Genomic DNA, 14457 nt, shown 5'->3' with positions numbered 1-14457 from the left:
AACAGTTTGTCTCCTGAATGCCATGACATAAGTTGAGAAGAGATTTTGTTCTTCCTCTAAGCACACATTTGTTTCTATGAAGAAGGGATCTTGTTTGATCTTAGCAAAGGAAAATTATTTGTAAAGACAGAGAATTAAATACTGTGTCCTGTTGATTCCTGCCATGACAGAAATATGATGGGTTCCAGGCCACCAAGTTCACTGGCTGGCTTTGTACGAATCCTTCCTCCTCTTTCACTTCGTTATAACCTTTGCTACCAGCTGTGGAGGTAATGTAGTTCAGAGTGGTGCTAATCCCTTGACAGGTGGCTTGAGAGAAGCAAATTACTGCATATAAAGAGTGCTTGATCAGTGCAGGTGATAAATCTGCCATTATTCTGCGGTGTGCAAGTCCTCATTTCTACCTTCCTTTTGCTCTTATTTCCTCCTTTGCCTGTTGTTTTTGTTTGTTTGTTTTAAAGTGTTGCTAATTTAAATACTTCCCTTCATGAAGTACTAATATTGTACAGTCACATATACCAGTAGGTGAAAACAGCATGGTTGTATGAGAGGACATGACATTTTATTATAGTATAAAATAGCAAAAGGCCAGCACATCCACTTAACCTTCTCCAGCAGAGTCAGAGTTTGAGTCTGCTTTTGGTATCACAATGATGTAAATCAACAGGTGACACCTTGTTAAAGTAAACTCACTTAAACCTGTTTAAAAACTCTCTTTAAATCTGTTTAAAAAGGCTGTCATGTCAGCATACCTTCCTCCCAGCACTTTTTGATGCTTTTTTTATACAGCTGCTTTTGAATTTGTTTTTAAATAAGCAGTCTATACCAAGCAACATGGAGGCACATGACAAGAAAGGCTGCAGCTGATCAGCTTTTGCTGTTCCCGGCTCCTGGCACTGCAGCAGTGGAAAAGTACTGAGAGCTTGAGGAGAATGGGGTGTAGTTCAGCCAAGTTGGGTTGCTGTTTTTTGTGTTGCTTTTTTTTTTTTAAGATATTTAACTAAACAAGAAAAACAATGGAGTTCAGATTTAATGTGCAGCTGGGTCTTTCTGCACCAGTGACAGACAGACCTGGAGAGGTAGAACTGAACCAAAAAGTTAAGCCAAAAAGTTCATTTCTGTAGAAATTCTTGAGCTGCTCTAACAATACAGGCAATCATCTCTTCCTTGGCTGCTGCTGCTTGCCACACAGAGTGTGCTCCAGAGTTATGTCAAAGGCTCTGTTATTCTGACAGCTTTTTTTGCATTTTGATGTTCTCCAAAAATATATTCAGGTTTTACTGGTATTACATTTAACTAGGGAGACAGTTTGGCCATGTGCAAAACGTTTTCTTTCAGTTTGCTTTCTGGTTAAATGTTCTAATGCACGTCTGCAGGGCTGACTCAGGCCCCTTACGCTTAACTTCCTTGCTTAAATTAATTCTTTGTGTTCTTCCTCTATAGTGATATTCAGACTCAGAAGCATGTCATTTATATTTTCCTATTCCTCAACTTGCCTAAGGAATTTCTGTCCAATCCAAGGCTTATATTTATTTTCTTGTACAGAACTGAGGTATTTACCCACTTTGAAATGTCATGAAGTGAAGGTTTGTTTCTCAGCCTCAGCGTATTTTTGTTGTTGTTGTTTTGTTGTTTGTTTAAGTAACAGGTACTGGCTGAGGCAACAGTAGTGCCATGCCTCCTGTTCTACTAACTGCTTATCTGGTAAAACTAGGAATAATGTAAGTCCTGTAGGATTGCTCCAGTTTCTCCATTTTTATGCTTGCTTGATTGCAGAGAAACATCCAAAGCTGGAGGCAATTTGCTAGCCAATGCTCTCCTGGCAATACTTAGAGCACCTCTTCTGCCCCTTCCAGACAACATCTCTCCTGCTCTGGAGGGATGATGTGAAAGCTTTAAAAAGCTTGCTCCAGTGAAAGTTAGCTGCAGACAAAATGAATGACAGTTCATTTTAAAATTTTCTCCTCGTTTCAAGCTGCTTTCCGTTTACTCCAGTATCTGTTGCAGAAAGGGAGACTGTACAAAGCTCATCAGGGTTTGTACTATTGTTGATTTTTACATCAACTGGTGATTAATAGCAGTGAAAAGCTTTGGTGTATATGAATGGCATCTGAATCAGTTAAACCTTCCTCTTGTAAGAGCCTTATAATCAAAAGTTAAACAAAAGATGTAGTGGAAGGAGAGTCATAGGATGTGGTCAGGCAATGCTGAATAAAAAGAAAGATGATGATCAGGTGGGTTCTGATGAATATTTTGGGTTTTTTCCTAACCCCACAGTTATTTTTTTATTAAAGAATTGTTGTATATTAAAGAAGTAAAACTCAATTTCTTTACAGCTACTACTTAGCTGGACAGTCCTTTGCATTCCTACACTAGCTGTTGTCTGTTAAGCCTTCTCTTCTGCACTGTTAGTGCCGCTGAGATTTTCTGCTTAGCATGGATCTGAATGAAAACCAGAAAGCAACGCTAGCAGTTTGCAGCACTCAAACTAAGGAGGGAGCACAAGTTCTTTTGCATTTCCAGTTTCTGTGCTAGTGCTGTTAGCATGTCATCATTATGAAATTCCCTTAAGTCCTCTGGCTAACCGCAGTCACAAGCACGTACACTGTAGAATGGAGCATCTGCTGCAGACCTCATGGTTCTCGTGTCTTTTTCCTTTACAGGTTACCAAAAATGAACGACAGGTGATGAAGCCACTGTATGACAGGTATCGCTTGGTCAAGCAGATCCTCTCCAGAGCCAACACCATCCCTATCATTGTGAGTAGATCCTTCTTTTAGGCGGTCTTGCTTAGGGTTAGAGCTGAGGTATACAGCACAATCAGTAAGGCCAATTCCTCCCTTACATCTCAGAGACCACGTGAATGAGCGGGTCAGTAACATATACTCCAGTAAGAGAATGCTGGTCAGGGGTCTGTAATGCCCACTCATGAGCCATGAGGCACATCTCACCTTTTGTTGTTTCTCACCTTTCCATTGGGCTGCTGCAGTTATTTCGTCATCTCATGTTTGGCTACACCCTCACTTCCCTTTCCTTACTGATCTATTCAGAACTGTAGGTCTTCTGTGTCGTTTGGTTACGCGGGGCTGTATGTTGGGAGTACAGACTAGTGTGAGTCCCAAGGCAGGTACTAGTCTCCTAGGCTGAGAGAAAGGGACACTACTCTGGTATTGAAGAGATCCTGCAAGTCGTGGATGCCCCCTCAGTCCAGGTGGTGCTTTAGCAAGGAAATATTGACACCAGCGTGGAATCCAGTGCACTCCTTTAGGGAGCAAACACAGTATCTCAAATTCTGACAGCTTGCGTAGGCCATTTAAAAAAAATTTTTCAACCTACGTGTACACCAAGAATCCTCTCAGCCTGTCTAAAGAAAGGGAATTGTTTTATTTTGGTTCTTTCTTACCCTGTCATGTATGATCTCTTACTGTTTTTGCTGATGTCCCGGCTGCTTTTTGGCAGACTGCTTGCTGAACTGAACGGACTGGCAGAGCATTACGAGAGTGCAGTCAATCACACTGACAAGTGATTTTTGTTCTGCACACGTGGTAGCAGGTGGTCCTGCATTTAAAACAAAAGCTGTTCCTCTTTGAATATGCAAAGTACTCCCCAAAACGTGAGCTGTAAAGATGGTGCTGGCTATCAGATGGAAGAAACCCTGCAGCTGTGCGTTGGCAGTTTAAGACAAAGCTTGCAAAAGAAAGCTCGGGTCCTGTTCCACAAAACTGAAATTGCACACTGGCTAGCACAGGAGAGATGAGACTGGCTTTCCGCAGTCCCTTAAGTGAGAAGAGCAAGAGATTCACACAGAGGCAGAATACATTTGAAAGCCCATCATCAAGCGCTTAATTGGAAAGTCAGCCTCCTGGAAAGCAGGGCTGGAGAGTCCAGCTGGGCTTACATCGTAGCTCTGGAAAGTCAACCAAGTGTGTGTATGAGTGTGTGTGTGTGTGTGTAAGGGCCTCGGGATGGGGGGTTATTTTCTTTGTAGTTCCTGCCCAGCTAGTATTCCAGCATCAAAGTTTTTATCTTAAGCGTTCAGCAGCGATGTCCCTTGCTAAGCAACATCTTGAGAGAAAACAGTCCAAGATGCGGAGAATTTGCCAGGCGTATTTTTGTTCTTTAAGAAATGGATTTCTCCCGATGGTCTGGCAGTGAGCTGAGTGACTGAGTGAGTGAGAATGATCTGAGAGCAGGTGGCGGAAGAGAAAGGGTTTCATAATGTAACGTGCTTGTTAACACCTGTCACAGGGTTCCCCCTCCAGCAAGCGGAGAAGCCCTTTGCTGCAACCAATTATCGAGGGCGAAACAGCTTCCTTCTTCAAGGAGATCAAGGTGAAGACCTCCAGCTGCTAACTAATTGCTCAGTTTGCATCAGTTTTCCCCTTATACCAATGAAAGAGAATGATTGATTTTTTTTCCATCGGTGTTGATTTTTTTGCAGTGTGTCTTCCTGAAAAATCAGTAGCTGCTTTAAGCCTGTCCAGTTCTGATCAAATTCTTCCCTTGTTGTAGATAAGACTACAATGTTCCCTTGGCTATGTGTTCTTTCCCTTCTCCCTCCCTTGCACATAATGTATTTTACTTTGCTGAAAACCTCACAATTATCCTTTGCACCTTGGCTTGGTGGGTTTTTTTTTCCTTGCTTTCTCCCTCCTCTTTAATAACTCTAACTTATTTTGCAATAGTTTCACTCACTCCAACGCTCTGTGGCTTGCACGCAACACCATGGCTGGAATGAGATCTCACAAAACTAACACACACACGGAGCCAAACGGGCACTTACAGGATCTATATCTTCTCCATTTCACATCCTTATTTTATCCAGGGCTCTCTTTCACTGCCTTGTAAATAGTATTTCTAACCAAGTCACACTAGGACGGAAGTAGGAACAACTCAGTTATGTTTGTTAATGCTGTCAGATTTGGATGATGGGATTGTTGTGATACTTTCTTATTCCACTGTGGAGTGATAGTTAATGGTGGTGAAGTCTGCTACAATGTTGGTCCTTCTTTCTCTGAGAAGGGATGTGGTGCTGTTAGCTAGGAGAAGCAGCATGGAGCTGGGACCTGACTTGCTTGTGTTACTGTTGCAATGTAGCAGGAAAAAGAAGTGCTTCGGGGGCTTGGGTTATTCAAACATAGGTAGTGTTTGGTGTAGATACTGCAAATGTGGACGTCCAAGATGATTCTGTGATAAAGCAGTTATGGTAGTTTGTGTATCAATGGACTGTTCAAGGTACATAGTCATTAAAACCAGATTGCAGGCTGAAGCATGTAAAACTGCTGTTTAGAGGCTGGTTAACATACACAGAGCTCTCTCAGGTCTGCAACAGTGGTCTAGATCGGGTTATTTGATTGATTGGGACATTTCTGTGTCCTCTGTCTTTCAACTGTGCATGCAGCTGGAGTCAAAGCTTACAGCTGTCAAGTGTGGTGATCTCTGGTGACTAGCGAGGCGAATGCTGCATCAGGGCAGCATCTCACAAATTTCCTGCAGAGAGCACAAATGTGGAGAGCTGTAGTGTTGATGACTAAGGGTGACATTAAGCCCATTAACACTGAAATGCAGATTAACGCTTACTGGGGACCTGTGAAGCTGCATGCAGCAGCTTTTCACTGAAGTACACTCAGAATTGAAGAGAGGAAATTGCCAAAAAGGCCCAGAATCTTCCCCCTGTGTAGGTCCATTATGGACAGAGCACTGTTGGTCTTGATGACCACTTGATGCTGTTGTTTTCCTGGTGTGTTTTTGGGAGAGCTGGATAAAAGTTTAAACAATGGTATGAGGTGAAGCTTTGTGTATGTTTGGACAGAATATCTTGAATATTGTTTGTGTTTAGAGAATCACTGGAATCCTTGCATGCTGGGAGTACTGGTGTTGGGTTACTCTGGAGATTTTACATTTGTAGCTCTGGAAACTTTAAATGTCTCATGATTGGCTAAAGAACCACGCAGATGCGAGCCAAATGGAGCTAGTCAATGAAGGTAACTTTGGTTAGAGTGTAAATGGCAGTGTAGGTTTAAAAAAAGATTTCTATATGAGACACCTTCTAAACAATGGTTCTTGATTTTTTTTTTAATTGCTTCTTCATTTTAAATAGAAAAATGCTTTAAGATGTCTTGTAATGGCCAGATGTAGTGTTTTGGCACTGAGATCTAAACAGGTGAGATTTCTGCACTGTCTTTTCCTCCCATGGGCTTTCTTTGGCAGGAGGCTCACTCCTGAGCTGTGCGCTGTGCGTTGGTGCCCTGGAGCGAGGCAAGCAAGCCAGCCTGCTGTGCTGGCCCTCGTTGGCTGACGTGGGCTGATGGGCGTCCTTCGGGAAGAGACTGCTACCAGATATGCAGATTCAAGTTACTTGGATGCTTGGCTTCTCTCTTTGGGAAAAAGTTTCTTACGCTGCTTATGAAAATGGTCCTTTTCCTTTCCCTCCAGAAGTGCAATCTAGAAGCAACTTGCTCTCCTAGGAAAGGGCAAAAGGGCTTCTCTTTCAGTGCCAAAGGGATTCCCATAACATAAAATAATACAGTTTCTATTGGTTTGATTGACTTAGCAAATCTTCCACCGCTCTGCAGCAGGAATGGCGTTCTCCTGCTTCAGTCTCAGCTGCTACTACCTAGCTGGGCAGGACAGCATGCCTGGGATCCTGAAAATGGCAGTGAGCAGTGGTCTCCCTTCTCTCTTCGGCCTGTTTTTGGACAGCACGTGACTGCTCTTGCTGCTGCAGTTCTCATGGAACTCCTCGTGGCCTCCGTGAATCAACAAGGAGCTCCCAGACTTACTTAAGCTCAGAAAGAAAGTCTGTAGGGAGTAGAATCAGGAACAGGTTACCTGGGAGGGAGACAGAGAAGTTGTCCAGGCAGCCAGGGATCAGGTTAAAGGACCAGGCTAAAACCCCGACAGAATTAAATCTAGCCAGGGACACAAAGCAGAAGAAGAAATTCTACAGGGCAGGTAGCGACAGGACGAGGAAATGGCTTTAAACTGGAAGAGGGTAGATTTAGACTAGATATTAGGAAGAAATTCTTTACCGTGAGGGTGGTGACACTGGAACAGGTTGCTCAAGGAGGTTGTGGATGCCCCCTCCCTGGAAGCATTCAAGGCCAGGCTGGATGTGGCTGTGAGCAACCTGGTCAATGGGAGCCTATAGCAGGGGGTTGGAACTATATGATCTTTGAGGTCTCTTCCAACCCAAACCATTCCACGATGTATTACTTTCTTCTAACCTCATGCCTCATATTAAAGTGGAAAACTGCCTTCTAGAAAGGTCTCTGCAAGTAAGAGAAAACTGGATCCCGTTTCCTAAAAATAAAAGCTATTTCTGGACGGGATCACATGACAAGGCCTACATTTGAGAATTGTATGAATTAGCAAACACCAAGAGCAGCAGAGACTTCCAAAAGTTGTGCCCGTAAATGGCAGGAAAAAAAAACTGAACATGACCAATTTGTCTGTGTACTTTGGGGAAATGGCGCTGGACAAAGTGTTTCCACTCCAATTTTCAGTCTACTACAGCTAAATGGTATAGAGCTGAAGTTGGGACTGTGTTAGCAACAGCAGGCCTTTACAGTCAATGATATCCAATATTTGGCTTTAGAAAGATCCCTCTGAGCTCAGTGATAGCGCTGTAAGAGTATTTGAGGTCTTGAACTCAGCCATTAGAGAGAGCTTTGAGCTGTATCTTGTGAGAGAATACTTGTTTTAACCTGGTGATCTGTTTGCTGCCTGGTGTATTTGTAGAGACGAGCAGAGGACAGCAGGTATGCTTGAGAGAGCATGCATAACAACTGTACATGGTTTTATTTGTATCAGAATATAAGAACTAAAGCACCAGGTTGCTGAGAAAGCTAGATTTTTTTCCTACTCTTTTGCTGCCTTGGGTCTCCTTAACCAATCTGAGTTGATTTCTCTGACGTGCTTTGGGTATAGGGTGTCTTCCTGGTGGTATCCTGGTGTACTGTACTGCTTAGCAATTGAAGCGCTTGCTTGCTCCGCTTATTCACTTACTTTCATATCTGTTCCCAGTGCATGCAGTGAAAGGAGATGCTTGCTTCTGACAAGAGAAGCAACTTATTCTATGATGGGGGTGTTCTGTCCCTCTCTGTAGGAGGAAGAGGAGGGCTCTGAGGAGGACAACAATGTGAAACCAGATTTCACAATCACTATGAAAACGGATTTCAACGTGCGCAGCTTCTTGGATCAACTAGAAGATGATGCCGATGGCTTTGTTTCCCCGGTGGATGATAAGATACCATCAAGAAGCAACCAGGATATGGGGCTTTCAAATCTCCATGAAGCATCCATGTATGTTGTCTGAATTTTTCTGCACTTCATTTTATAAATGCAGTAGACCCTTATATGAAAGGGTTTGGGAGAAAACCACCCTATCCTGATAGTGGTATTTGACTTCTGTAATCTTTGGAATCTTGGGCTAAATACTACCTCCTCTTCAGCTACTATCATTGGTGAGCCTTTATCATTGAAATAACCCCTGTACTCTGCAAGGTTTTCCTGTTTTTGGAGACATCAAGTTGAACTTCTTTTTCTAGTTTTAAGCACCTAGATCTACCGCATACACACTTAGATGGTAGCCCTAATTCATGGCCATTGAATCTCAATCCTATATAAGTCACCAAAACCAGATCTACCTTCAGCAAGTAAGTTTCACAGAAGTTAGTCGTGAATTGTGAAATGCACACTTGACTTAAGCCTACGCGCACAGTCTTTTTGTTGAAGTAAATTCAGAGACCTCTTTATTGCACTTAACATAGATTCCCAGGGCTGCTTGCAGGAGCAGCTCAGTTGCTTGGCATCCGTACAACACTAAATTTGCACGTTTGCTGTACGTTTCCAGTTATGATTGTGTACATAAGTATAATCATGTCTATATTTAAACCCAACAGCCCTGAACTGTTAGAGCAGCTGCAAGAAGTCAGGGAAGAGAAAAAGCGGATCAGAAAAAAACTGAGAGACTTCGAAGATAATTTTTTCCGACAAAATGGAAGGTAATTTCTCAGCCATTCCTCTGTCTTTCAGCTTGTCTTAATCAATTTGGCATCTACAAAGGCCTCCAATTATGGAAAGTTACCCGAATTCACTACTGTGTATTTCCATGTCATCATTATATCTTTACTCACATTCGTTACAGTTGCCCACTAGAATGAATGACCTTTTTTTTTTCAAAGAGCTTTAGGGACTGTAACTTTGAAAAGCGGCATAAGTGCTGAAAATCCAGCTGCATCTAGCACAATTAATAAGAAGGATGGAACATTTCCTCAGTGATAGAATAATTGGTCTTTGTCCCCAGTGACATTGTATATTTCTCTCTCCTGATCTTGCATGTCTATGAGGTATTTGGATGCTAGCTTAACAAGTATTTTTGCTTTAGCATAGCTGGGTATGTAAAAATCAGAAAACGTTCCTCATAAATGAGCTGACAAAATGCTGTAATGTATTTCTACTCCTGAAATTAGCTTCTTGTCACTAACCATAAACCTTAAATGTTTTTATGAAATCACAGAGAGCTGGAATCTCACTTATGCTGAGATTAAGTATCTTATTCCTTTTGAAGGAAAGGGTTCTTCTGCTTGATTTCATGGGTTTGTTGGGTTGGTTTTTTTTGGTTGCCTGGGTGTTTTGTTTTTTTTTTTTCCCAGCTGTCATCCAGAGGATGACAATTTCAGTGGAGTTTCCAATAAGTTTTTGTATTTGGAACCATGGGATTCTGTTAAGCCTCAATATGTAGTATCTGCTTCATTAGATGATTTGCTTGCCCTTCTCTTTTTCTCTCTAAGTGTAAAAGTTATTTGGTGTTATTCTCTACTGCGTAATAGAAGAGGGGAGCTCTTCTGTTGGTCTGAAGCCTGGGGGTAGAGGAAGGCTACTGAGAGAAGATCTACTGGTACAGAAATCTTCATGACTCCTTTTACTCTCACTAGGAATGTGCAAAAAGAAGACCGTACTCCTATGGCTGAAGAATACAATGAATACAAGCAGATTAAGGCCAAGCTGAGGCTGCTGGAGGTCCTGATCAGTAAGAGAGATATTAGCTCAAGGATCATGTAAAGGAAGAGATTGGTTTTACTGATACACTAAGAAGAGAGAGCACTAAGCGGACAAGTGCGTGAAGTAGATGCATCGAAAGCCTGGCTGGGGAGGGCTGAGGAGCTCCCTGGGAACTGAAGGGCCATTACCAGAGGCAGGACGGGGAGAAAGGGTGGCTTTCCTTCACTCTCTACACTTGCTGTTGTCCACTCTCTCCAGGCCTGATGCCCAAAATGGAGTTTGCCAGTGTAGGAGACATGATGCTGTCCTCAGTGACTGCACTGAAGGGTTCCTTCTGTTTTGATCTGCTTACAGACCCTGTAATAGGTATTCCTGTAGAATATGAAAGCCAGCCATGCTATTCTTTCTTTCTTTCTTTTTTTTTCCTCCAGGATATCATAGCAAGAGGCAAAGTAGCATGAATAGTGATTCAATCATCAAATAGCTTCCACTTTATCTTACCAGCCTTGTGTCCTGACCCGATCTCATGTGATGGCACAGGTCAGATAGCACCAAGATTGTTCTCTTGTAGCTACAGTAAAGATTTGCTCAGGCTTTTGACCAGACTGTTTGGAGTTGAGGATCTTCTGTTGCTTTATAAAATGCTGGAAGAGTATCCTGGTCATAGCCCAGAACTGGTTTGAGTTACAGTTTTGCACAGGATTGAGTTGGGTTTTCTTCCCACTTTTCTTTTTTGACTGCCAATTCAATTAAGAAGAAGAAAGTACCTCCATCTGTTTGGGATAGCAAAGAAAAAGAGCTGTGGAGCAAGGTTCATGCCTACTTGTTCCCTTCGGAAGGCAATGCTGTAAGATTATGACCACGTTTGGGCAACTGGGAAGAGGTTTTATCAGCTTTAAGTTAGAATCCCTTGGGAGTTTGGTAGCTGCTCAGTTAAGTGTCAGCTGTCAAGCATCTGGAAGACCCACCCCGTTAGCCCATGTGCTTCTGATAATGGATGTAAGATAGAGCCTAACGTGAACGTCCACATGGATGCCTGCACACCCATTAGCCTAAGTGTTGTTCTTTCCTGTAGGCCACCTGACAATGTGGGCTGGAGCAGTGATACTTAGTGGCAACAGAGGATGTTCTTTTCTTCCCCCTGGCTTTGTTGGGTGTGGTTAGTATACTGGGGCGGAGGATACTGCAGGGAATTAAAAGCCTGGAGCCACGTGCTGCACGTGTGTCTCAGGTGCAAGATTGGGCAGTTAAGCATTATCAAATCTGAAAAGTAGGTCCTGGGACACTGGATTCCAGTTTTTGCATCGGACAATCACTGCCTGAAGGAGTGAAAGGCAGCAAGTTCAGAAACACAGCGAGCAGCTGGCAGTTCTCCAGCCCTGTGCGCTCCAGGAGCGCATGCAGGCAGTCACTGCCCTGCAACCCTTCCCCTGGACCTGGGTTAAGATGCTCCCGGTAATGGGGCTTGGCCCTGGTGTCACAAGGAGATGCTGTCTTTTATCTCAGCCCCCTGGGGAGCTGAGTGCAGGAGCCAAACGGCTGAAGACGAGTGCAGCGCACCTCGTCACAGCCAGGCTTCATGCAGGAGCAGGACCCACAGGAGAGCCTCTCACTTCTCTCTGTGGGCAGGAGGGCCCATAAGCAGGTGCGCTGTGTAAACTTACCCTCCTCAACGTGCTGTCTGGCTGCGCTCGTTCTTGCCAAAGCTGGTGCTGAGGGCAGGTCTCTTTGGCACCCCCTGACTACTCGGGAGGCGGCCTTCCCCCAGGGCTCCACATTGGCAGTCTGCCTCCTAAGACGCTGATGTGCTTCCGTTACGGAGAGCTCTGGAGAGCTCGGGGCTGTTTTCTACTGGCAGCAGAATTGCCCGCTCCTACAGAAAAGCGGTGAAGGCTGAATTCCCAGTTTCCAAGGGCTCCTACGCTGAAGTGGGGTGTGGCTTCCTGGAGGCCCTGAGTATCCATCATGAGGGACGTGTGGGGCTCTGCCTCTGCCAGTCTGAGCTGCTGAGTGTCAGAGACGGGCTTAGAAACTGCATTTGAAGGTGACTGACCGGCAGGGAAGCTTGGTGGAGTTTCTGCCCCTTCTTCCTCATCGTTCATGTTCTGGTGGGCCAACGCTTCCCAGGAGTATAGCTTTTTTCTGATTATTTTTAAAAGCCTGTTTGCACTGTGTACTGATAAATTATGTTTGCTGAGTTTTGCCCCTGACAAATCTTGATAAATGAGACGTAGGGAACAGTCCATTGTATTGTTTGAACTGATGAGATTGTAGCATTTTCTGATGCTTAGTTGCCGCTGTTTACATGGTATATTGCTAGAACTTCAGATAGTTTATATGAAATGTAAGTACAGTTATGCACTTTAGAGAGTTTCTATTTTTGAACTTCGAAAGCTAAAAGTAACAGAATCTGTTAAAGAAAATTGTAAATTAAAAAAGAACAAAGACACGCCTAGCCCTTTCCTCTCTGTTTTTGTGATGTCCTTTAACCTGCGGCAAAAACCAAAACCACCACCTGCGGCAGAAAGGGAAGTATCTGGATACTCAGCTTAGCTTTGGAATTCCAGGTTGAGGTAGAGCTGCACAGGGGTCCTTTCCTTCCTTCCTCCCTCCTCCCCTCCCTCCAAGAACACATACCAAGTACCAGCATGTCATATACTTCTTTATTTTTCTTCAGTGCTGCATTACAGTAACGCACTCCACTCCTCCATTTCTCTTTCAATAAACCAAGACAAAACCTACAACCTTTTGTTACAAGGTGCGACGTTCAATACTATATATTGAACGTGGTGCATAAAGAGCATGTCCTTATAACAAATCGGTTTTAAAACCACCTTAGGCTTCAAATGAGATTTACACCAATACCTTAAAAATGGGGGAGTCATTTACTTATCATTAATGGGATGGGGGCACTCCAGCCTTACAGGATGCAGTTTACACTTTGCCTACTCAACTTTTACTGTACGTTACCACTGTGATTCCTAACAGATTGTCTTTTAGCCTTCCCCCAAGCACACACCAAACAAAACAGATGCCACAAGCTCCAATCCAACCATAAAGTAACCACTGCCACCTCTCCTTGTCATGAAGAACACATCTGTTGGAATGGAAAAACAGGACTTGGCTCTGCCCACCTGCCTAACATGGGAACACACCAACACAGAAAAACAACACAAGAGACACACAGTCCAAGAAACCCATTAACAGTATGGTTTGTCCATCCACAAGCCTTAACACACAGGAATCTGATGATCCTTTAAGAAGATGTTGCTTGGGAACAAAGTTTGAGACAAAAGAGGAATAACAAGCCAACCCTCCAAGCAAAGCATTCTCCATACGATACACTGGTGCAAAAAGACAGAGCACGTACCATAACTGACCTTGGGATAACAAGTGACACCTTAGCCCAGTATCATCTGCCAAGGACCAAAGGGCAGAGGGGAGACGTTCACTCAAAGTAAGCAAGAACCAGCTTGCATTTAAAAAAGGAGGGAATAAAAGGGTGGGAGGAATCACAGCTTGTTTAAAAGGAGATCGTTATTTCATCCTGAATTTCCACCATAGCCTAAGTGCAGGGAACACCAAATACATAAACTGATCTAAAACAGGAAGTCAGCGTGTGTGTGTGTAGGGGCGATAAAAGCAAACTACAAGGAGTTGCTGTTAGGGCACTGCTGTCAATATGGAGAGGAAACAACGGAAAAGCTCACTCACCTGTTTGTGTTCAGTAGATCACAAAATTCAAAGCAATAGTCCCTTCCTGCTAAAGCCTCACAAAATACTGGCAGCATCAGGTTGAGACTGCATTGTCCCAATCTATTATTATTAATTATTTTCCCCCCAAAAAATGCTCTGATCCCTTCCCTTACAAAAATAAACCCAAGCCCACTGTGTACCCATGTGTCTGTGCCTCTCCCACACCGGTCAAGCTAAGCTAAAGCCCTCATAGTGATCAATGGCTTGCACCAGCCGGGCGCTGAGGATCTCCTTGCTGCTGTACTTGGGCAGGTCCAGGAGGTTGTAGCAGGTGTGCGCCACAGGCAGGTACTGCTCCCCGTTGGCGGTGGACTGGATGACGATGCGAAGGCTCGACATGCCGTAGATGGGGATGCGGTCACTGCCCGTCAGGAACACTGGAAGCAGAGAGAAGGCAGGCTGGTCACTTGGAGGCTGGACAGGACCTCTGTAGGTCATCTATTGCATGCACATATGCATTTCTTGAGGGCATTTTCCTCTCAGCACACCACTCCCCTACTGCATGGAGACTGCCATCAGGAGAGGTGATAAACAACACCTTCTCACACCAACATGCGGTCTCATTTTCCTGTACATTATATGTCAGCTTCTCCACTTGGTTATCATCCCAAAATTGCCCCTAATATGACTGCTGCAACGCCTGCAGAAGCAGCAACCAGATTACCAAAAGGCACTGGAGGCTGCCATGAACTGCCA

The 14457-nt window shown here is 43.9% G+C and overlaps 2 protein-coding genes across 12 annotated transcripts in view; one reads left to right on the top strand and one right to left on the bottom strand.

Moving 5' to 3' along the window:
• FAM13A (family with sequence similarity 13 member A) overlaps positions 1–12460 on the top strand; it is a 115493-nt gene extending 103033 nt beyond the window's left edge. For 10 of the 11 annotated variants that reach the window (XM_021396789.1, XM_021396785.1, XM_021396788.1 and 7 more), the window contains 5 exons: positions 2664–2759; positions 4249–4332; positions 8108–8304; positions 8904–9005; positions 9939–12460. In XM_021396789.1, coding sequence (XP_021252464.1) covers positions 2664–2759; positions 4249–4332; positions 8108–8304; positions 8904–9005; positions 9939–10065 — 606 coding nt within the window. In that variant the 3' untranslated portion in view covers positions 10066–12460. The remainder of the gene's footprint in view (positions 1–2663; positions 2760–4248; positions 4333–8107; positions 8305–8903; positions 9006–9938) is intronic. The other variant, XM_021396786.1, reaches the window with a different exon arrangement.
• LOC110398826 (probable E3 ubiquitin-protein ligase HERC3) overlaps positions 12647–14457 on the bottom strand; it is a 46883-nt gene continuing 45072 nt past the window's right edge. The window contains exon 25 of the mRNA XM_021396795.1: positions 12647–14138. Within this exon, the coding sequence (XP_021252470.1) occupies positions 13930–14138 (209 nt within the window). The 3' untranslated portion in view covers positions 12647–13929. The remainder of the gene's footprint in view (positions 14139–14457) is intronic.

The sequence above is a fragment of the Numida meleagris genome, chromosome 4 (assembly GCF_002078875.1).
Source record: "Numida meleagris isolate 19003 breed g44 Domestic line chromosome 4, NumMel1.0, whole genome shotgun sequence".
In the NCBI taxonomy this organism is placed as follows: Eukaryota; Metazoa; Chordata; class Aves; order Galliformes; family Numididae; genus Numida; species Numida meleagris.
Note: the sequence above shows the minus strand (reverse complement) of the source record. Positions and strands in the feature narration are given on the sequence as shown.